At 40.3% G+C, this 22,271-nt stretch overlaps 1 protein-coding gene across 1 annotated transcript; it reads left to right on the top strand.

Annotated features, from left to right (window-relative positions):
- Positions 1–10,299: 10,299 nt before the first annotated feature.
- On the top strand, positions 10,300–18,578 carry LOC116889109 (probable G-protein coupled receptor 83). The gene is made up of 5 exons (XM_032890275.1): positions 10,300–11,279; positions 11,897–12,022; positions 13,058–13,191; positions 13,564–14,256; positions 14,850–18,578. The coding sequence occupies exons 1-4, from the start codon at positions 10,800–10,802 to the stop codon at positions 14,210–14,212; spliced, it is 1,389 nt and encodes a 462-aa protein (XP_032746166.1). The 5' UTR covers positions 10,300–10,799; the 3' UTR covers positions 14,213–14,256; positions 14,850–18,578.
- The last annotated feature ends 3,693 nt before the right edge of the window (positions 18,579–22,271 follow it).

Below are 22,271 nucleotides of genomic sequence, written 5' to 3'. Positions count from 1 at the left end.
TGGAACTAGAAATACCATTCATAATGAGGTAACACAGACCCAGAATGACAAATACGGTATGTACTCACTAAAAAGGGGATAATATCCTTGAAGTACAGGACAACTATACAACAATCCACAAATCCATAGAAACTCATTAACAAGGCGAGTTCAAGTGTTGCCGGTTGCAATCTGTTGGGAAGGGAAAATAGAATGGACATCAGTAGTGGTCTGGAGTTGGAGCGTGTGTGGAGACAGAAACAAGAGAGATCAGTTGGTTGGGAAAGAATGGAAGAAAAGAGGAATAAAAGAGACAACTGGAATTAGGGACACATCTTGAGGTGGGCTAGAAAAAAATAAAGTCAACATAGTGAAGTGTGGTAAAATACTTGATATTTTTCCTCTTTGTATTTTTTATTTCAATTGAATAGAGTACATATAATAAGAAGTTAAGGGCTATGTAGAGATACCAGTACAAGTATCAGGGAGACCTTGATTCTGTGTTATAACTTCATTTAAAATATATGTTTACATAAAGTATACTTATATTTATTACATGTGACTTCAGGTAAATAAAAACTAATGATCTGTTATGGCTTTTTTCAAACACCCTTAATGTTATTTTTTTTCTCCTTGCTCTTCCTCCTTCGATATTGACTTCTCTCTACCGTTTTCAACTGAAGTCACCCATCTAATTTTCCCATTTCCCCTAATATGACTTACTCTCAACTTGATACAACCTAAAATAACCTGATAAGAAAGATTCAATGTGCAATTATTGAGAAAATTTAGCTTTTGGATATAGCTTTAAGGGATTGCTTTGATTATTAATTAATGTGGGAAGATCCAGCCTACTGTTAGCAGCCCCATTCCCTAGGAAAGAGGTTGTGAACAGTTTAAGAACACTTCAAATCAAAATGAGCAAAATAAAGCAAGGGTCCATGTGTTTATTCCATCTCTGTCCCCGTCTATGGATGTAACACTTTAAATTGCTGCTGCAACTTTTGTGAAATAATGGATTGTTGCCTGGAAATGTAAATGTAATAAATTCCTTATCGCCTAAGTTGCTTTTTGTCAGGCTATTTTATGTAAAATAAAACTTATAATTCAGCAAGAATCATAGAGGGGTTTAATTTATATTTTGTATGAACTCCACAGCAATATGGCTATTGGAGCCAGGGACTCTCCTTTGAGTTGTAAGGGACTAGAGGTTATCTGTTAGGTTGGTTTCCTGAGATAAGGTATGAATGGTAGAAGGAACTCATTCACAATCATAGTCTTCCAGGGCAAGATATCTTTATTTTATCATCTTGTTGCACACCAAGCAGACACAATAGAGCTACTATTATTCTTCACTTCGTGACAAGATTTCCAATATTAGAATTTCTCACATCCTGCTCCAAGTATTTATTAAATCACTGGAAAATAATTCTTGAGTCCAGATATTAAAAAATATTGATGGAAGAGAGATGGGAACCTGTAGAGTGTTTGAGAATTCATATGAAGCCATATAGTAAATGCATGTATCATAATATCTTATTGTTAAACAGTGTTTGCTGGCATATAAACATTTGTGAATATCACAGTCTTCACATGAGGGTAGAAGGACAGAGATTACTATGCTTATTTTCCTGCTGAGGAACCAAGGTTCAGTGACGCTTCGTGACATTTCTCGAATTTTACAAGATGAAAGGAGCTGAAAGGAAACCAAAACTCCTGGTCTCATGGCGGCAGTGACTAATGTTCTTTTCATTAAACAAAGAGACATCAAGATCAGCTGTGTGAAAGAGGGAGGGAGAGTGTTCTCAATTTGAATAAATTTGGTAAACATTGCCTTTTCAAAAATGCAGAAATATAAAACAATAATAATTTGCTCAAATCTCCATTTATCAGCTAAAGGGAGATGATGGGCAGATGGCTGTTTGGTGATCTCTTGTGAGAAGAATATGAATTATATCTTTAAAGATATTTGGGATAATATGCTTTCAATGAGAGAAGCTCCCAGCCAAGCACACTGCCTTGTCCAGACAGCATTTTTTGGATGCTGTTTGAATATGCTCTTCTGTTGTTTTGAGCCCTAATTTCTCTCACTTGTCTTGTTGGACAGTGTCCACCTGCAGTAAGTTATGATCAGTGTCCAGCAGGAAGGTGGATTCCTACCAGCATACGTAAGCCTCATACAGACAATGAACAATATATGGCTATACTTAATCTGCTGATTGATCTCGAGCTCTGAAGCCCTGCTTGTATGTCAGTTGGTTGAACATAGGGAGAAACGTGCTTTAACATTACAGGTATCTGTCCAGAGGCATTATAGCAGACTTCAGGAGAAACAAAGGTGAGAAGATTAGATAAATGAATAAACTAAGCAAGTAAAATAAAAAAAAAATTCGGTGATTCTGACTCTGTGGTGGATGATACTTTCACACATTGGAACTTCACTTTCCTGGTCAATTAAATGGGTCTAAATGTATGTACCTGCCAGGTTGCTGCTTTCTTCGGGTGATGTGAGGACTATGATAGCACCTAGGGGTTGAGATTTAGTTTTAGTGATAGAGTGCTTGCCTAGTGCTAACAAGACTGGTTGATCCCAGTCTTAAAAAAAAAAAAAAGAAAAAAGAAAGCACCTAAAGCATTATAAGTTGGTGCGGGGAGATGACTCAAATCATCAAAGTACTTCCGCTTCATAAGCATGAGAAACTGGTTTTGCTCCCCAAAGTCCAGGAATAACAGTGCTGTGGCATGCCTTGATTCTAGTGATGGAAGGATATGTAAAAACTGTCAGCCATCTTACCATTGAGCTCCACAGGATTCAGTGAGGACCATCCTCAAAAAATAATGTGGAGCACTTGGCCTCCATGTGCACATTCACACATGTATATATATCCCCAGCATGTATTCCTGCACACGGGCATATACACATATACATGCACACACACAATTGTGTATACATACAAAAAACAATGTAAGTTTTTGTGATGGTAGGAGGTAGTTATTATAATTCATTGTTCCTATGTCAGGGCCTCTTCACTTGCTTTTTTTCTACCTGGGCTATCCACCACTTATCTTTAACGTTTCCTTGATTGAGTCCTTCTAATTTTTTACTTATCAGTCCTAATATTGCCTTCCCAGAATGGACTAAATCATCCAATCTAATGCATCACATACATATATAAATCCACCTTCTTTATATGACATATTTTCTTCATAGCATTCACTATAAAACTATTTAGCTTAATTTTCTCACCTGTTATTATTTTTCCCCTATAGGGATGAAAATTCTGCAATGATAGTTATTTTGCCTATCTTGTTCTGTTCAAGAATACTTGGCTAATGTTCGGTTTATATATTTTTAGTGGTTAGTTTGGCAAGTGGGGTGAATTCATTGACAAACTGGAAGGAGGTCAGCGGTTGGTAAAATTCTACATATCATCCTTACATGTCTTCTACCCAAAGTCGCTGTGTTTTGAAAGATGCATCAAATTTAGCCCCAGATCTCTGCATATTTAGAGATTTAAAATAAGAGAAGATTTGTTACATCTGGTCGTTTTATACTGTCCTAAGTTAGGTTTAATAGTCAATTTGACATAACAAGAATTACCCGTGAGAAGCTAAACTTTCAGGTTGAGGGATTTCCAGGTCTAATTGGTCTGTGGGCATGTCTGTGAGCGGTTGGTTTTAGGTAAGAGGGCCTGGCCCACTTTGGGTAGCACCTTTTCCTGGGAAGATGGTCCTTGGATGTATAACAAAGCTCCCTGAGTATGAGCCTGAGTGAGGCAACAGGTGTTTTTCTGATTTCTGTTTGAGTGCCTCCCTCAATGATGACCTGTGTAACCTATAAACTCTAATAAGCCCCCTCCTTCCCATAGTATTTGTCACAGGTACAGAAGGGAAATTAGAACATGTGCCCTATCTGCAGGTTTAGAATATTAAACTCTAATATTGCTTTAATGTTATATGCTGATTAACATCATAAGATATTTGAGCTAGAAGTGTCCTTATAAGGTTTAATCCATTTGCTAATTGTACAGTTAGGAAAAGTGAAGAAGCCGAGAAAGGTTAATTTTGATTACACTGCAGGTTAGAGACAAAACAGGATTCAGAAGTCACTGTTCACAACTCCCAATTATAAAACGACAAAGGTTCATGAGGCTCCATTCTCTGAACCAAAAGAGATATGAGGATTCATCAGATGGCTCTTAGAAGCTTCCAAGCTTTGAGGTTCTCAAATTAGTAAAGCAATTAAAAGCTAGCACTCACGTTTTTATTTAACACCTATTTACTAATGGTTTCCTGCATGGGAAACCAACCATCATTTTTTCAGGCAGGAAGAAGTAATATGAAACAATGAAAGAGCCAATAGTCACAAACACAGCAAAAGAGGATGATTGAAGGCAGAGAAGTCTTGAACCAGACAGCACTTAGCAGACTTAGGTTCTAGTGATGACTCATCTACTGTGACATTATCCTTTCTATCTATGGGCTTTAGTGTCCTTGTATGTGAGAAGATGGTCTTAAATCTCTTTGTTCTTTATGTGATCCACTGTTTTTTAATTTTAAGATTTAAACGTTATGTGAGTACAAGCATAATAACCTCTGTGAAAATTTTCCAATTTTTAGTTTGCTGGAGATCAAGAATTGAAGGGGAAGAAGAATAGTCCAAGAAAATGGCTGGAGTTTCAAACACCTAGTGATAGATACTTAAACGTAGGAGACTTAGATCACAGTGGGATTCTTATTAATGCACATGTATTAAGGGCTTTTCCAAAAGACTCTTTCGAAAGCTTTGCTCTCTTAGACATACACATACCTACCCGCACATACCCCAGAGATTCACTGACTAGCTAAAACCTGTATAGATATTTGGGAATAAGTTTAAATCCTGTATATGTAAGATCTCCATCTGGATGGAGCATTCTAACCAGCGACCTTCCCCTGGCCTTTTGTGACAGCGTACTTACAGCTAGAGCTGTGTATGTGAATAAAGAGACTGAAAAAAATCTGCCTATCCTGTTTCCACACCTTTTATAAGATATAAGATCAGATCTCTTTGCCCCCCCCCTTTTTTTTCATTTCCTGCCTTTTTTTTTTTTTCTGTCATCACTGAAATAAAATAATCTCTGAAAAAAAAGCCCATGAAAAGCTATGTCTTTTCCAAATTGGACTTGGTGCTGCCTCTCTCATTTCTGTCAACTCGTTTTCTGTCTCAGGTATCAGAGATTTGTGTTTTTTCTTTCCTTTTATCCTTTCTGTTTCTCTCTTGAAGTTACAAGGTTCTGTCTACCTCATAGCTATGAACAGATGGGACTCCATAGAAATATGAAGAGGGCTTTGAAATGCCTGAAGTATTGCATGAGTATAGAAGGTCTCTGTAAGACAGGTCTTGGCTCAGTGCAGAGCTAAGCCATCTCAAGTTTGCAGTGGGACGATGCTTCCTCTATCATCTGGGGCAATTGAAAGCTGAGTCCGGATGACTTTTTGAAAATGAAATGCCTTTCCTGGGTACTGATATATAACTAACAATTATGGGAATACTTAACTCAGGAATTCACTTTTTATTGTCTCATTGGGCCCATCACATTCAACAGTTGTGAACAGAATAATCTGTGTCCTCATTTGAAATAATATCACCATAACCTTTTCCTTTGACTATTCACCTCTTCCTGTTGATGATTCTGTTATTCTTACTCTAGCGATGCTTTTTCCAGCGTGTCAAATCTGCTAGGGCAGAATATACTCATAGCCACATTGACCAAAACTTCATTTAGCCTTCTGTGGTTCTCTGGACAGAAGAGCATTTGGATACTGTTTTTGATATCAAACTGGCCATAATAGATTTTGTTGCAAAGACAGCCTTTGTACTTGGAAATTGGGTATGAATCATCAAGGATTGTTTTTGAGAACAGCAGAAAGGAGGAAATCCAGCAGAAAGGAGGAAATATAGGGATAAAATGAAGATCTGGCTCTGAGTTTGCTCATGAGAGGAGGTCAGGCAGCAAAGGGTACTACCCCAATAAGAGTTTCCACCATGATTACATAGGCTTATGAGTCTAGAACAGGGGTTGGGGATTTAGCTCAGTGGTAGAGCGCTTGCTTAGGAAGCGCAAGGCCCTGGGTTCGGTCCCCAGCTCCGAAAAAAAGAACCAAAAAAAAAAATGAGTCTAGAACAGCATCCAAAGCGGGTTTGGTATTTTCCTAGTTTTTACAGTCTCCTAGTAAGAGAGGGGCTAATTCAATGCAAAATCAGTTTTGGGAAATTGTGTTGAAAATTAAGAGATGATGGACTATATCATCTGTTATCCTGTCCATGGTGGATAGGTAAAAACATCAAGTTCAACGGAATTTAACTTTTTAACAGGATAAAACAAATAGAGAAGGAATTGAATCCCAAATTAGATCAAGATAGGAAAAAAAAATAAACTCAAGAAAGGGGAAAGGGAGAGCCAAGGAATTCTTTGCATTAGAATTTGCCCCTTTGCTCATGGAAAGATCAAGTAGGGGTCAGGACCAATGGCTAATTCGTTAGATCTTCCTGGCTCAATGAACTTTGAGTTTGGAAGGAGAATGTCACTTAAGATTGCTTGAGTGTTGAAGCAGACAAAAGCAGGTGTGACATTTTCTTTTCCTTGTCGGTATTCAAGCTGGAAGTGGGGCATAAAACATTCATGAGAGAATTGAGGGTTTTCAGTGTGGCCTGAGGAAACCAGGTAGATATCAACACCAAGTGGTTTAGTAAAAGATGTGTTTTATTCCTGCTGTGTGTGATTTTCTTTGATTATTCACTTTAGTTCCTATTTAAGACTCAAAAGACAGACGTCGTGATATTTTTACACAAGAGAGATTGATCTTTGTGAAACTCAGGTGTGAGTGGTCTACATCCAGAGGCAAACCATTTATTTAGAGCTGTTTTGCTGGAGATGAAGGTTATCTGTATTTGAGCACTGAAATGAGTTTTTCAGACTCCAAATGTGATGAATTTGGCCTATGTTTTCTATAGATAGGGACAATCAAAATTGTTGTGAAGAAACATTTGGTTTGGATACTATGGCTTAGTGTGAGGGCCTGGAGAAAAGGTTGAATACATCTGAGAATTACAGAGATCCTTTCCAATAGAAATGTCTAATTCTGTAGGAAAGATTAGATTAGAAAGAGCGCAATGCAGAGGAGTAACGACGCTTATTGCAAGATGTACAGATAGCTTGTGTAAAGGACCCTTCCTTCAACCATGTAAATAACGATTTTCTTCGACTTGCAACTACACTATCTCCATGGAGATACTCAGAAAACATTGCAATAACAGATAAGTGCATAGGAACAACAAATTGTAAACTTTCTATTTAAAACCTTTTTTTTTGTCCCCTGGAACAAACCAGAAGCATTTTCTCCCTTTGTATCATTACATTTACTTTGAGGGCTGAAGTTTAATCTCTCCATTTTTTCTGCCCATCTCTGTCCTTTGAGTTATTCAAACTCCAGATCAAATGCTAGTTTTTTTGCAAAGCGTCCTAGGCCGTCATCTTGTACTATTTGTTCCTGTAGCACTGATTGTCTGGACATCTTATGCCTGCCTCAATTAGGTATTTCCTGAGTATGGGTTCTTCCATTTAGTGTTATGTGCAGCTTCTTAGAAATAGATGATACTATGGTGAACGCTCCTTTTCATTCCCGACTTCTTTTTCCATTGATAGACTGGAAACATAGACTGGCCCCAGCATTCTTTCTGGGTACTGCAATGTTTCATAAAACTGATGGATATGGAACACTTGAGGACCAAAAAAATACATGTCCACTGTGACATAAAGGAAAAGAAGACAGTGGAGGTATCAAAAAGAAATAAGTGGTATTCACAAAGACAAATATTGTGCCAGATTTGGTGACACATACGTGTAAGCCTGGAACTCTGAAGGCTGAGGCAGAAGGATCGGATGTTTAAGGTCAGCCTTGCCAGCACAGTTAAGATGCTGCTTTAAAAATCCAACCAAATAAAAGAGACAAATATTTTACATTTTCTTTCATACTTATAATTTAAAGGAAAAAGTAAATAGAAGCAAAAATGGTACTATATGGAAAAGGAAGGACTTGAGTGTGAATGGAAAGTAGTTGTGGATAATATCCAGTAGTGGATAAAAATTATTACACATTTTCTTAAGGAACTCCACTATTTAAGAAACTAAAGTACACAGTAATAAACATGTACTCCAAATTTTAAAATACATGAGACTTTTAGTATGATATAATGCACATAATTTTTCTCTTTTAAGAATTCATTACTAGCAGCAGGGCTGTATGTATCTTACATTAGTATGAGCGGCGAATGTTGCAAAAACCTTTATGACAGCTACTGGAACTCTGACTCAGAGAGACCAACCAGCACGACAACTAGGATTAAACAAAAATGAGGATGCAAAGTTGGGTGGGTATGACTTGGAAGGAGGTAGGGGAAGGGATGAATAGGATCAAAATACAATATGAAGTTCTCAAAGAATTAATTACATATAAAATAATAATGCATGCTACATTATACATACTATACTAATTTTATGGAGAGAGAGGGAGAGTGAAAGAGATGGAGGGAGGAGCTAGTAGATCAGCAGTCCTGATCCTGCCTTTGCATGTCTGAACCTCTGTATCAGAACCCTGACATTTTCTCCTTTGCATTTCCATTAAATTATAAAGTCTCATCTTTAACCCATTATCTTCACAACACCCCAAGCCCTTCAGGGTCATGAAAGCCAGATTAGCAGCAGGTCGAGGTATTCTGACAAACTTCTAATATAAACCACTGCCAAAAGATCCGTCTCCAGGATGGTCTGGGTGACAGAATTAAGATTTACTAATTCCTTCAAATGTGTTTATGTATGTGTCTCATCTCTGTGAGTCACCAAACAAAACATAATTTGCTTCTCTCTGATCGGCTATTCAGTATTAGCCCATCGACACCATCTCCTCATCAGATACAGCATCCCAGAAATATTATAACAGCCTCAGATCTGCCTCAATTTTTTCTTACTTTCTTAGTTCAGTGCAAATACCCCGGAGTTTGCTTATCTGCGTCATGGCTCCTTTGTGAGCTTTGATGACTGGACAATGATGATGATAGTTTTGGCACTAAATCGATTCTTGCTTATGCGTTAATCAGTAATTATTGACATCCTTGAAATCAGGTGTTTTTCCTTTTGACTTCCTCCAGAATAGCAGTGTAGCTTCTGGGCAATAAAGGGTGGCTATAAAGTCACAAGACAGACTGGCTGTAACAAACACCAGGATTTCTTAAACAAAGTGCTTGCTGCATAGCCCAGGTCTCTGAATGCCCTTTCTCATTTTTAGTTCAGGTGCTTCAATCATTTTGCCTCTGACCTTCTATAATCTATATATTCCTGTTTCTCTGAGGCAGATGATAAGGAAATGACACCTTATGGGTCTCCTCTATCCTTCCTAGGGACATAGCTTAGTTGTTTTGGTTGTGACTCTAACACCTCTGAAATAGAAATGTAGCTAAAATTTTCCAAGGGAAAGAAAGGCTAGTCTGTGACCATCAGTCCTAGAGTGTTTTTCCTTTCAACCCTCAATGATTGAGATACATCTCCCTCTACCTACTGCTTTAGATTTTAGCAGCACTGTTATGTGCAGTGCTTCCCAAATCCTAAATCTTCCCGAGGGACTCACCCTTTAGACAGTTGACTAATCTGACACAGTCTAGTTTCCAAAAGTGTTACTTCCTGGGTGACAAGTGACTGTCCTGTTTCCAGAGGCCAGGAGCAGAGTTCCCTGGTCGGTGGCACGCAGTTCTGAGGCCAGAAAAAGCAGAACACACTGTTGAGCTCACTCCCAGGTGACCCTTTCTTGCTTCTCATCAGCTAAACTTCCCTCCTGTTTCTCCAGCTGCACCCTGCCTTGTTCTCTCTGTGAAACCCCCACATCTGTGCAGGTCTTTCATATCGACCACTCTTCCCAGGCAGCTGACTGTCTTGCTGGTCCAGATGCGACTGCAGTCTCCACAGCCTCCATTCAGTACCTGTGTCACAGCTAGCCGGTGCCTAGGGCGATGATGCAGAAAAGAAACAGAAAGCAAGGGAAAGAGGAGATGCTGAATTCAAATTATAGGCAGGGCGATGTTAAAAGAAGAACCCATAAACAGTAAATCCAGGCTTCCAACTGCAGGATTAGAAAAGGGAGAGCCAAAGGAGAGCAGCGAAAGGAGGGGCTTGAGACAGGAGTGACAAAGACTTTGCCAGCCTCTCAGACTCTCCAGCCCAGAAGGACAGGGCGGGGGTTGAGTCGAGGCTCCCCATTGGCTCCAGCGCGGGCCCCTGGACTTTCTATAAAGGGCAGCTGCAGAAAGCCTGCTCTGCACGGGCTTGGAGCTGGAGTGGCACTGCCTGACTCCGCCCTGCCCACAGCGCCAGCCAGCCTTGGACAGAAAGACATACAGACTGATGACTGACTGAAGGCAACAGAGATTTGGTCGGAATAATCCGACTGGCAGCATGGAGGAGGATCTGTGCTGGAGCGAAGCCTGACGCCATCTCCAGTTTGGAGCGGGTGCTGTGGGCACTCTCCTGGAAGAGCGTTTGCAGACAACCTGCCCTGCGCTCAGCTGCTCAGCTCTGCGCACTTGCCTACCCAGAGCAGGTCTAGTCTTTTTTGCTGGTTCCTGGTATTTCTTCCCTCTCCCTGATCCAGACACCTCAGCTCAGAGCTCTAGGGCACTGAATAGATTGCCTGGCTGTTTGTCCACGGCCTTAACTTGCCCTCTTTCTTTTTTGAGAGCCTCCTGAGTGAGTAGCTTAAGGTCCCCAGGGTCCTCTAAAGGCACTGGGATGGATGCTCCAACCACAGATTTGCCCCAGGAGGCTTTCCAGAGCCCTGGCACCATGAGCTATGGGGACGAGCTGACTCCAGAGGCTCTGAGTGTACCTAGTGGTTTTGATGACTTGATCACCTCTACCACCTCCCAGGTGCTTCAGGCCGCATCCAATGCTGCATCTGCGGTGGGACATGCTGGCCGCAATGGCATGTTGTCCAAGATGGATAAGTTAGCAGACCACATGTCAAACACGGGGGACCTGGCTGACACATCAGGTCCCCTAGATTTGGAAATTGTATCCCAGGATGAGCAGGTGCAATTCTGGTTAGTGGTAGGGTACACCATAGTGGTCTTTGCTGCCATCATAGGCAACTGGGTCTTAAACCACATCATTATGAAGTATAAGAGGGTACACACTGCCACCGGCCTCTTCGTTGTCAACATTTCTGTGACCAACATGATGCTCGCTCTTCTCAGCTCTCCTTTCACTATGGTAAGCTGGGGTACTGAGGAGGGTAGCTTGGGAAGCAGGGCAAGAGCTAAAGTTAAAATTTGTACTTGCGAATTTTGTGTGGTCAGAGGGAGGGAGAGGGTTAGAAAGGTTTAGTTGGTTTGGAGAATATTTTCATAGGAAATAAGGCAGAAGCTTAGAAACATTGAAAAGAGCTTGGAAATGTGTTGGGAAGATTGGCAGGATAGTTGTTGCGTCGCTGAATTAATCTCTTGCCTTGGCAGAGAGTGGGGAAGTATTGGGCTGCCCAGGGAGGCAGTGGGACCTGTTGCTAGTGAGCTTTGGGATAATGTCTGAATCCAAATTTTGCCATAAAGATTAATTCTTGTTTCTCCACCTTTCAAATACTGTGTATGAACTTGAAGTTAGTTAACAGGCTTTGCAATTTTGTGTCCTTCCATGTCTTCAAGTCAGGATGTTGTGTGGGAGCAAATGTGACGAACATGAGAACTGGAGTGTAAAAGTATTTCTTTGCATCTTGACAGGCTGATATCAGCAGTTTGGTGCAGCAAGGAGACCTTTATTTGTATTTTGGGGCTTTTGAGAGGGATGAACACAGGGCTGAGTTCCTGTGCATCAGCAATCCTTTTCTCCTACAGGTGCGCTATCTGTGTAATTCCCTGGTGTTTGGAAAGATGACATGTCACCTCAGTCGCTTTGCCCAGTACTCATGTGCCTATGTAACTGTGATGAGCATGGCAGCTATTTCCCTGGATCGACATCGGGTATGTGCTTCCTGGGTCTTGCAAGAGATAGAGTCTTCTGTTAGGTGTATGGAGACAAACAAGGTTACAAATAACCTACAAACTTTCCCAAGTTCAAAGGTCTTTATATGTAAATGTTTTTGGGTAATGTGGGAAGTTTGAAAAATGGTGAATTACAGAACTTCAGTAAACAAAATCGAACAAAAAATGCTACCATTTCCTCTCTGATGCTATGGGAACAGAAATGTGCCAATAAACACATGACACATGTTCTTCTTTGGAAAACACTTCCTGTTTGCTGCATTGCAGGACTGACTAAAAAAGAAGGAAGAAGGCAGGGATAAGTGGATGTGGATATAGTTTTAGGTCTGACGAAGGGCTTCATCTGGAAGGGGGTGAACTCTGTGAGGAAGGTCAGAGGAATTGAGTAGGGGGGATGAAGAGAGTTGATGGATAAGGAGCTTGGAGCAGTTGAAATCAATTACAAGGGAGTGAGGCAAGGGATGAGAAGCTGGAGGTATTACACAGTTAATCATTCAGTAACCAGACAGAAAATGAGAGGTCTAGGAAGACCAAAAACTTGAAAGGTGTGTGTTAGATCCAGATAAGGGGAAAAAAAAGACACATAAGGGAACATAGAGGAAATGAAAGAGGAAGGGAAGTGTGGCTCTGAAAATAAACAGAGATGGGAGGGGCCGGGGGGATGAGAAAGGCCATGGAGCAAGGCAGGTAGAAGGGTTGATGAAGGAATATGTGGGGTACTTTCCCACCCATTAGAAGGTAAAGAAAATCAAGTGACTCCAGTGGACATTTCCTTTCTCCACAGAACTGCAGAGAAACAGGACCTTTGAAGTCAGTCCCCTTGAATTGCTGACATCTTCAAACGCAGCAGTGCTGTGTTTTCATGAAGCCAAATGCCACATATGTCAAATGAAATGCTCGACCAAGCACATTGCCCCACATACCAAGCCTTTGTACCCTTTTAATCAGAATAGCAGTTTCGGATGTCTAATTTACTTTGAATTGTTAAGTGAGGTGGGATCCTTTTCTTTTCAGGTGATGCTATATCCTCTGAAGGCCCGGATTACTCCCATGCAAGGCAATGTCTGCATCATCATCATCTGGATTGTGAGCACTTGTGCTGCTTTGCCACATGCCGTTTACCAGAAGCTTTACCAAGTGGAATTTGGGTAAGAGGATCATGGAGTGAGATGATTGGTGTTATTCGAGCACCCCAAGGCCTTGGAAGTCACAAGAAATGAGTTATACAGTAGGGGCCAGAATAAGCATTTTTCAAAACAAAATAAATTTCTCTAAACCGTAGTTTGTCATTATTTCTCTAAAACCCACATGGCAGTGGGGTACAGTTTCCATCTTCGGGGCCATGGTTTTCCTATAGGATCAGTTGAACCTCAGTCCTTCTGGTTTTATGTACAATTCACACACAACACAAACAGTAAACGCACCTCACCCTTAAGATCTAATTGCCATACAGTTTGCTGTGAGCCTAAAGGAAAAAAAAACTAAATAATTGGTTTTGATTTCTCTCTCTCATAACCTAGCAACACAACAGAGGAATCTGCCTGCCTCCCAAGTTTCCCATATACTTCTAAGTCCACATGGAAATACCTTGACCTGGGCACCTTTCTGCTGTTCTTCATCTTGCCTTTGCTGGTGCTGGTGGCTGTCTATGGTCATGTGGCCAAAAAGCTGTGGATCCATGATGCTGTTGATGACATCAATATCCACACTTACATCTGCCAGCGTGGGAAGAAGAAGCAGACCCTAAAGATGCTGATGACAGTGGTGCTTCTGTATACAATCAGCTGGCTCCCCCTCAACCTCTACCTGGTGCTCCTGTCCAGTGAATCCATCTCAAGCCACAATGGTCTCTACTTTTTCCTCCACTGGCTAGCAATTAGTAGCTCCTGCTACAACCCCTACATTTATTGCTGGCTCAGTGATAGTTTCCGTATTGAAGTTCAGAAAGTCATCATGGAAATCCAGAAGATGCTACTAGATAAAATCAGCCGCCTCAGGGGAGAGCATCGCCGACTGAGCTCTGTATCTCACACCCAAACCCCTGGCAGTGTGGATTCCAATCCAGGAGTGCCCAAATTCCCACGATTCAAAGATTTCGATGAGCTGCCCAGTCCCCCTCCCTCCCCAGCAGTGGAAATCTCCTTTCTCCATTCAGTGCCTAGAGTTTAAGCTGCCCAGACCGCGTTTGACTATCAGTTCTCAAAATATCTAAGGTATGATAGGATCAAAATAATTAGAACTTCTCATGTAGAAGAAAGGGGGTAGTGTTGGAGGGGTGAAGGTGATGTGAATTAAGAACTTGCACTTACAAGTTAAGCTCCTAGATACTAGTATTTATATTTTATTTAGATATATAAGGACCCGATTTTATTATTAGATTCCCATGGAAGTGCTAGGAGACTAGGTATCATTTCTGACGTTTCTTTGGATGCTGTGGGAACTCAAAGTACCTTGTAAATGCAAGTTCTTAGTTGTATATTTTCTCCTGTGGTAGTGAGAATGGGAAATCTTACAGATGCCCAGGAATTGATAAAGCTGTGAAATGACTCACCGGTCCCCCATAATAATTATCCCCCCAAGGTTATTTCCCCAGGTTGCTGAACAAGAATTTAGTGATAGCTTCTCTCTGAGTGCAAGAAAAATCACTTCAAAATCCCAAAACTCCTCCATATTTCTGGCTTTATATTTACTTTCATTCTTTGTTTCATGTAAATGGGTAGTCTTATTTTTGCCTTTCTTTTTCTGGAAAAAAATGAAAAAATACATAATATGCTTACTATTGTTTTAATTATCCCTGTCTCTTTAGCTTACAGACAATTTCAACTCAGCTGAAGAGAGGAGGAGGAAGAAGAAATGATACCTCATCCTGTCACTGCCATTATTCTGGAGATGATGTTTTAAGGCTCTTTGGCAGCATCCATGGTGGCATGTGTCAAGATGATACCAGGATGAGAGTTGAACTTGTGGTCCTCCTCAATTTCCTCTCTTCTTCTTTGTCTCTTCCTCAGTATCTGTGGCCTCCCCTTGGTCTCACCCCACCCCTTTCCTAGCCTTTGTCCATTTCCTCCTCCTTGCTCCTGTTCTACCTTCTACATAGCCTTCTCTTCTTTCACTTTCTTCTCTATTTTCATTTCTTTTTTTTTCACTATAATCTTTCTTCTTGTTTAAAAAATCTTAAAAATGACAAGTTATTCAGTCTCTACTGAGATATCTCCTGGTTGGTAAGGGAAGGACAAGTATCTGGAGTCAGGAAATTAGGGAATGGAGTTAGCTTCTGGCTACTCTTGTTTTCACTGAGTAAAAAGATGTGGTGGTTTTGGGGGATTCCAAACTTCAAATGTTTCTAATAAATTACCATACTTGCTATAGCGTTGAAGTCCTTTTTAGATAAAGGACAAATTGGAGGGAAAGACTAATTCAAGTTTAAATAATTTCCTTTCCATTGTGTCTTTTATGTATCCTTTTCATCCTTTTAATTTAATCCTGTCCTATTATTAATAACCCACTTACAAAACAATGAACTTAAAGTATATGAATACATATTTGGAGTAGCTTTAGGCTGTGAACATGACTGAATCTTCTATTTATGACCATTGTAAACTGCCAACCTACCTGTGATCTTTTGGCTTCAGCTGTTTTGGGAATTAGTAAGTAGTCTTTGTGAGTAGTGAGCTCTGCTTGTATATTTTTTCAACATGCTCTGTAAATACTTCTGATTGTCTTAAGGACAGATATATGTATTTCCTTTTCACTCACCATTTGATAGAATAGATATTTCCCAGAATAATAGGCTGCCTGCTTGTGGTTCTGCCTCCCCACATAGAGAAGGCAAAGTTGAATTTGCTTGAGTACCCCAAGTTTCTTAGAAGCATTGTACCTAGCTCTGATAGCCTTCTTCTCCTGTTTAGACAGGAGAAATTTGGGTAAAAGGGCTACCATTGTATTTTAACCTAATGTTCTATCCTCCCTAAGAATGCACTTCCCCACCCCTATCCCTATTCTATAGACAGAATCAAACTTCTTTCACCCCCAGTAAGGCTTAGGATCTGGAACGTTGCTTGACAGATAATCCAGCTTCAAAGTTTGCTCCTGACTTGGCTGGCAACTCTACAGAATCAGAACTTTATACAACAGTTTTGGTGATGTATGGATGTTTGACAAATTGGGCATATGAAGAGTTTCAACTTTGTGTGGGCCTTTGTTTAGAAATTTTCCAGCAGCAACTAATCTGAATTCAGTACCCAGCCAAGTCTGAGGGTGCTACCATGGTAAGAAGTTTCTGGCTGAAGGGCTCATTTGGTTGGAACATGGTGCTAATGAGCTCTAGATCCTAGACTCTAACCCATGTGCAGCCATTTAGCTCTGTGGGTTCGGGCACGGTGCTAAAGAACTGTGGTCACATGGTTTCTAAACCCCATGTGTGTCCTTTTACATAGACTGCACCACTCACCCTAGCCAACCTTTTTCTGAACAACAGTTATTAGCCACCGAAAGCCCAGCAAAACTGTTGTTAAATATTACTGCAAAATTTGTTTTTCACTTCTGGAGACAACAGTTTATAGTATAAATCTTATGGGCTGTGTGTTAGCAGTGTCCCATTATTAGAACAAAGAGAGTATACCAAAAGTAACAGAACAGAGAAATTGCTAGATTCTTCCCTTTTACAAATTCAAATACATTTATTACATATTTTAAATACCAATCACCTATCTGTATCTTGGTACTAGTTAGGATATTTGGAAAAATGCCTTGATGAGAGTAACATTTACATGTAGTTTGTCTGATACTCACCCTTAATGGGACAATTTAGAGTGGGGGAATTTCTCTATTGGCTTAGATATCTGGGATGCTGGTAATCATGTTTTGGTCACTGTATATGTGACATATACATTCTTTCTCAACATCTTTTAAGCTGATAGATTCTTTCACTGTAAATTGCTGTATATCATATAAGTTAAGGTATCTTTCCACACTGTCACACATAATTCTAGAAATGCATATATATATTAATATAAATATACAAGTACATACACTAACATACATTCATGGTATAACATATTAGCATACATAATCTGTCACAACTTTGTTGTTTCTGAAGACTATCAACATCTCTAGACTCTGAGGCAAAGTTTCACTAATGGACATAGTGTTGTCATCTGGCTCACAGGAAGAAAGAGGGGAAGTACACTAGGTGTGAACGATATGACAGTACAAATGGAGTTGTTTAGTCTGATACTTCTTGTTCACAGACTTTTATGTGTATATTTCAAACTTACTTCCCTTATAACAGTGATAGTAATATCTTGTGTGTGACTATGACTTTGTATTATAATTCTTAAAGTAAGATCTTATGATATTTATCAGCAAGTGTTCACTTTCGGGCTATTACCCCATATTGAAAAACTGAACACTCTAGGGGAGATTATGTAAAGTTTCAGCTTCAAATATGGACTTCTTGCATTTCAGAGTAAGCCTTATCAGGCTGCTCAAGGAGCACACGGAGAAACAAGGGAGATTAGCCTCCTGAGATTTTCCTGACATAATATATGCAGGCCCAAGTAAAAGTGTCTGTGCTCAGATTTATGTAAATGAATTTATGTTAATTGGATTAGTTGAAATGTAGCATCTGGAATGAATTCCCTGTTCTTTTGTGATGAGACCTCCTGCAAATAACGTTTGCCAGTTTATTTTTATAGAAAGATCTTAGAAGGTACCTAATAGACACTGTGCCTCGTGGCTTTAGATTTACAGCACTTTCAAGTCAGTGGCGGGAAGTCTGTATTAAGAGTTGGGCAGGTGAATACTATACTTGTAGTTTTAGACAAGAAGCTGTCAATGCTTTTGTATCTGCGACTTAGTGCAGAGGAAAGTCTGTGTAAAAATATCTCAGAATAAAAATATTTAACTACAAAAAAATAGAAAAAATAAAGTCTTTAAACTTAGAGTCTATATGGTAGTTAGTGAAATTTCACCAATCACCTGCTTGAGTTGTCCCCCTCCCCCATGGAATGGAACTGAATATGGTGATACATTAATGGCTTCAGCTTTTCAGCTTTGCTCGAAGCTCTGTGAATGGTGGAAAATATCCTAAGCATCTGTACATAGGCATATCACATACTTGCTACTGATTCAAACCTAGCAGTGATACAGACTGTGTGGAACCGATGCCTTTTGGGAGAAAGTCTGTGACCCTGTCGAATGACAGAGGAAATAAGGCTCCCTCAAGTGATGTTGCTGAATTACATCTTGACAAGAGGAATGGAAGAAGTCTTACCATGCTACAACAGGAGAATGAACATTATTCCTACTAATGTGCTTGTTACTTATTTACTTGTTACTGTTGCTTTAAATATTATCTATTGATGTTGTTATTTCTCTCCCCTGATTTAATGTTTAGCTATGTATTCTATACTGAAGAGAGGAGGGGCCAAAGGGAAAGGGGTATTGTGGTATCAGGGGTATAGAAGTAGTAGTAGATTAGGACATATATATATTTACGTAAATGTATACTAAATAAAACTATTTGTTCAAAGCACCCCTGATCTCTTCTTTTAGCTCTGATAGGAAAAGGGCAAAGGGTGGGGGAGGCAGTCGGGTTGGTGGAATTTGTGACCCACAGTTGATCAATTGATAAAATTGATATTTAAACTTTTCCATGTGAGTAACATGGGCATTAAAGTATAAGTGGATGGGGTGAAGGTATAACATAAAAGCACATCCTTTTTCCCCTTTATGGAAAAGTTTCAGGGCGAGCAAAGGAGAAAATTTTACTTGGGAAAAATATACAAAGCAGACTTGAAGTTCTGGTTTTGGAACCAGGAAAGTATAGCTGGCATGTTAGAGGTACAAATGGGTATAGGAAAAGAGTCCAAGAGTGGATATGTTAAGGCTAGAATATCCCAAACAGGGAAGATGCCTCATTTGGTAAAGCCAAATCCAGAACTTGAAAAGTTCATTATTTCTCAAAGTCAGCTGTCCTCAACCTGTGGGTTGCAAGGCCTTGAGGTCACATTGTCAGGTATCTTGTGTATCAGAAATTTACATTATGATTCCTAATAGTATTGAAATCACAGTTAGGAAATAGCAACAAAAAATAATTTTATGATTGGGGGGTTACCACAACATGAAGTATTTTATGAAAGAATGTGAAAGGATGGATTACAGAATTAGGAAGATGGAGAACCACTGTTCTAAGTATATTTTGTTTAAGGTGCCCCTGCAAATTATCACATTAGCCTTTAGAGATGGTCAGATACTTTTCTTATTTTCTCCATTATTTATTTATTCATTTTGTGCCCTGAACAATGCCCCTCCTCCTGCCACCCACTCCCAAAGTCCCTCCATTTTTTCTCAGAGAGGGTTGGATGTCCTGAATATTCCCCACCTCACCTAAATCCCATAAAATCTCTGCGGGGTTAGGCATACCTCTTCACTGACATGACAAGGCAGCCCAGTCAGGGAATGGATTCCCTAGACAGGCAACACTTTGAGGTACAGTTGTTGGGGGACTGACATGAGCCTGAGATGTATTGATAAGTGGCTATTAGCCCAAATTGGATACTCTAGATAACAAAACACATGAAACTCAGACGGATGATCAAAAATCTGGAATGCCTTCCTCCTTCTTTAAAAGGAACAAGAATACCTTGGCAGAGAATGGGAGGCAAAGTTTAGAACAGAGGCCAAAAGACACCATTCAGAGCCTGCCCCATGTGGCCCATACATACAGCCACCAAACTAGATAATATGGAGGAAGCAAAGAAGTGCAGGCCGACAGGAGGAGCAGGATATAGAATCGCTCCTGGAACACAGCCAGAATACAGCAAATACATGGGGGAATGCCAGCAACAAACCACTGAACTCAAACAGGAACCCGTTGAAGGAATCAGAAAAAGGACTGCAAAAAAGAGCTTGAAGGCTCAAGACCCCATATGAATAACAATACCAACCAATCAGTGCTTCCAGGGACTAAGCCACTACCAAAGGCTATACAGGGGACTGACCCTGGCTCCAACTGCATATGTAGCAATGAATAGCCTAGTAAGGGCACCAGTGGAAGGGGAAGCACTTGGTCGGCCAAGACTGAATCCCCAGTGAATGTGATTGTTGGGGGAGAGTGGTAATGGGGAGGATGGGGAGGAACACCCATATAGAAGGGGGAGGGGGGGCTAGGGAATGTTGGCCAGGAAACCAGGAAGGGGAAAAACAATCGAAATGTAAATAAGAAATACTCAAGTTAATAAAGATGGAAAAAATAAAAAAAAAAGAAAAACTGAGCTGCACATCTAGTACATACGTGTAAGGAGGCCCTGTTCTATCCTGTATATGGTCTTTGGTTGGTTGTCCAGACTCTGAGAGCCCATAAGGGACCACAAAGTTTAGCTCTGTTGGTCTTTGTATGGGGTTCCTATCCCCTTAGGGGCACTCATTCCTTCCCCTCAACCCTTCCATAAGAGTCCCCAAGCTATGTCCAATGTTTAGCTGTGAGTCTCTGTTTCAGTCAGCTATTGTGTGGAGCCTCTCGGAGGACAGTTATGCTAGGTTCCTGTCAGTAAACATAACAGAGTATCATTAATAGTGTCAGGGATTAGTGCTTGCCCATGGAACGGATCTCAAGTTGGGCGGATATTGGTTGGCCGTTCCATCTCTGCTCCATCTTTGTCCCTGCATTTCTCTGAACCAGGACAAATTTGGGTCAAAAGTTTTGTGGGTGGGTTGGTGTCTTATCCCTCCACTGGGGATCCTGCCTGGCTATAGGAGGTGGCCTCTTTAGGTTCCATATCTCCACTGCCTTTTGTTTTAGCTTAGGTCACTGCATTGACTCCTAGGATCCTCCCTAGTCTCTCAGGTCTCTGGCAGGTCCTAGAGATGCCTCCCCCTATCAGCTGCGGGTTTTCATTCTTTCTCTGGGCTCTCTGGTCCTCTTTTCAGTCTCTCCCCACATCTGATCCTGACCCCTCCTCTAATCCCCTCTACATCCCCTCTCCCACCCAGACTCTCCCCTCTGCCTCCCATGACAATCTTATTCCCCCTTCTAAGTGAAGTTCAACTATCCTTGTTTGGACATTTCTTCATGTGTAGCTTTTCTGAGTCTGTGGAGTGTATCATGAGTATCCTGTACTTTGTGGCTAACATCTACTTCTACGTGAGTACATACTATGTATGTCATTTTGGGTCTGGGTTACCTCACCCAGGACAATATTCTTAAGATCCACCCATTTGAAGACAAATTTCATGATGTCCTTGTTTTTAATAGCTGAATAGTATTCCATTGTGTAAATGAACCATATTTTCTGTACCCATTCTTCAGTTGAGGGACATCTGTGTTGTTTCCAGTTTCTAGCTATTATGAATAAAGTTGCTATGAACCTAGTGAAACACATGTGCTTGTGATAGAGTGGAGCATCTTTGGGTATATGGACAGGAGTGATATAGGTGAGTATTTGGGAAGAATTATTTCCAGTTTTTTTTGAGAAACAGGTAGATTGATTTCCAGAGTAATTGTGGAAGTTTGCATTTTTGCTAGCAATGAAGGAGTGTTCCCCTTGCTCCACATCCTCACCCACAATGTACTGTCACTTGAGTTTTTTATCTTAGGCCTTCTGATGGGTCTAAGATGGAATCCCAGGGTTGTTTTTATTTGCATTTTCATGGTGACTAAGGACGTTGAATATTTCAGATACTCTTCTGTATGCTCAAATCCTTTAATATTCGTTATTCTCAGGCAAAGACCAGCCTTTCTCAGATGCATTAAAGAAGAACAACTGGAAAATGAACTCATAGGATTCAAAAACCACAAGCATTTTAACAAATTTCAAGGTTTGATAGTTTTTGGCTTCTACCAAATTCTATCTCCAGGAGTTCCAATTCGTTTATTTTCGTCATATAATACCTTTTTTTTCTAATGATACAAAGTAAGCAAAGATGTGGATGTCAGTGGGTGGGGATATAAAGAGGATCTGGGAATAGTTGATGGAAGGAGAACTATAATCAGAATATATTATATGAAGTCTGTTTAAAAATTACTGAGATTGTATGTTTTTTAAACATTATTTTTCATTTAAATCTATATGTTTGCGTCTATCTGTGGGTTTGTGGAGGTGAATGCAGTGTGAGAGGAAGGCTAGCTAACATGGGCTACAGGCAACAGAACTTTGTAAGTGGACTCAGTGCTCTTAACTGCTGAGCCATTTCTTCAGCCTCAAGGTGGTTAATGTTAAATGCTTAT

The sequence above is a fragment of the Rattus rattus genome, chromosome X (assembly GCF_011064425.1).
Source record: "Rattus rattus isolate New Zealand chromosome X, Rrattus_CSIRO_v1, whole genome shotgun sequence".
Lineage (NCBI taxonomy): Eukaryota > Metazoa > Chordata > Mammalia > Rodentia > Muridae > Rattus > Rattus rattus.
This window is presented reverse-complemented; position numbering and strand designations above follow the sequence as displayed.

Bases quoted from the DNA above. Each gene is read 5' to 3' on its own strand.
- LOC116889109 (XM_032890275.1), top strand. From the start codon at position 10,800: ATGGATGCTCCAACCACAGATTTGCCCCAGGAGGCTTTCCAGAGCCCT. The intron at 12,023-13,057 runs GTATGTGCTTCC...TTTTCTTTTCAG, and splicing joins TTTCCCTGGATCGACATCGG to GTGATGCTATATCCTCTGAA. The intron at 13,192-13,563 runs GTAAGAGGATCA...CTCATAACCTAG, and splicing joins CTTTACCAAGTGGAATTTGG to CAACACAACAGAGGAATCTG.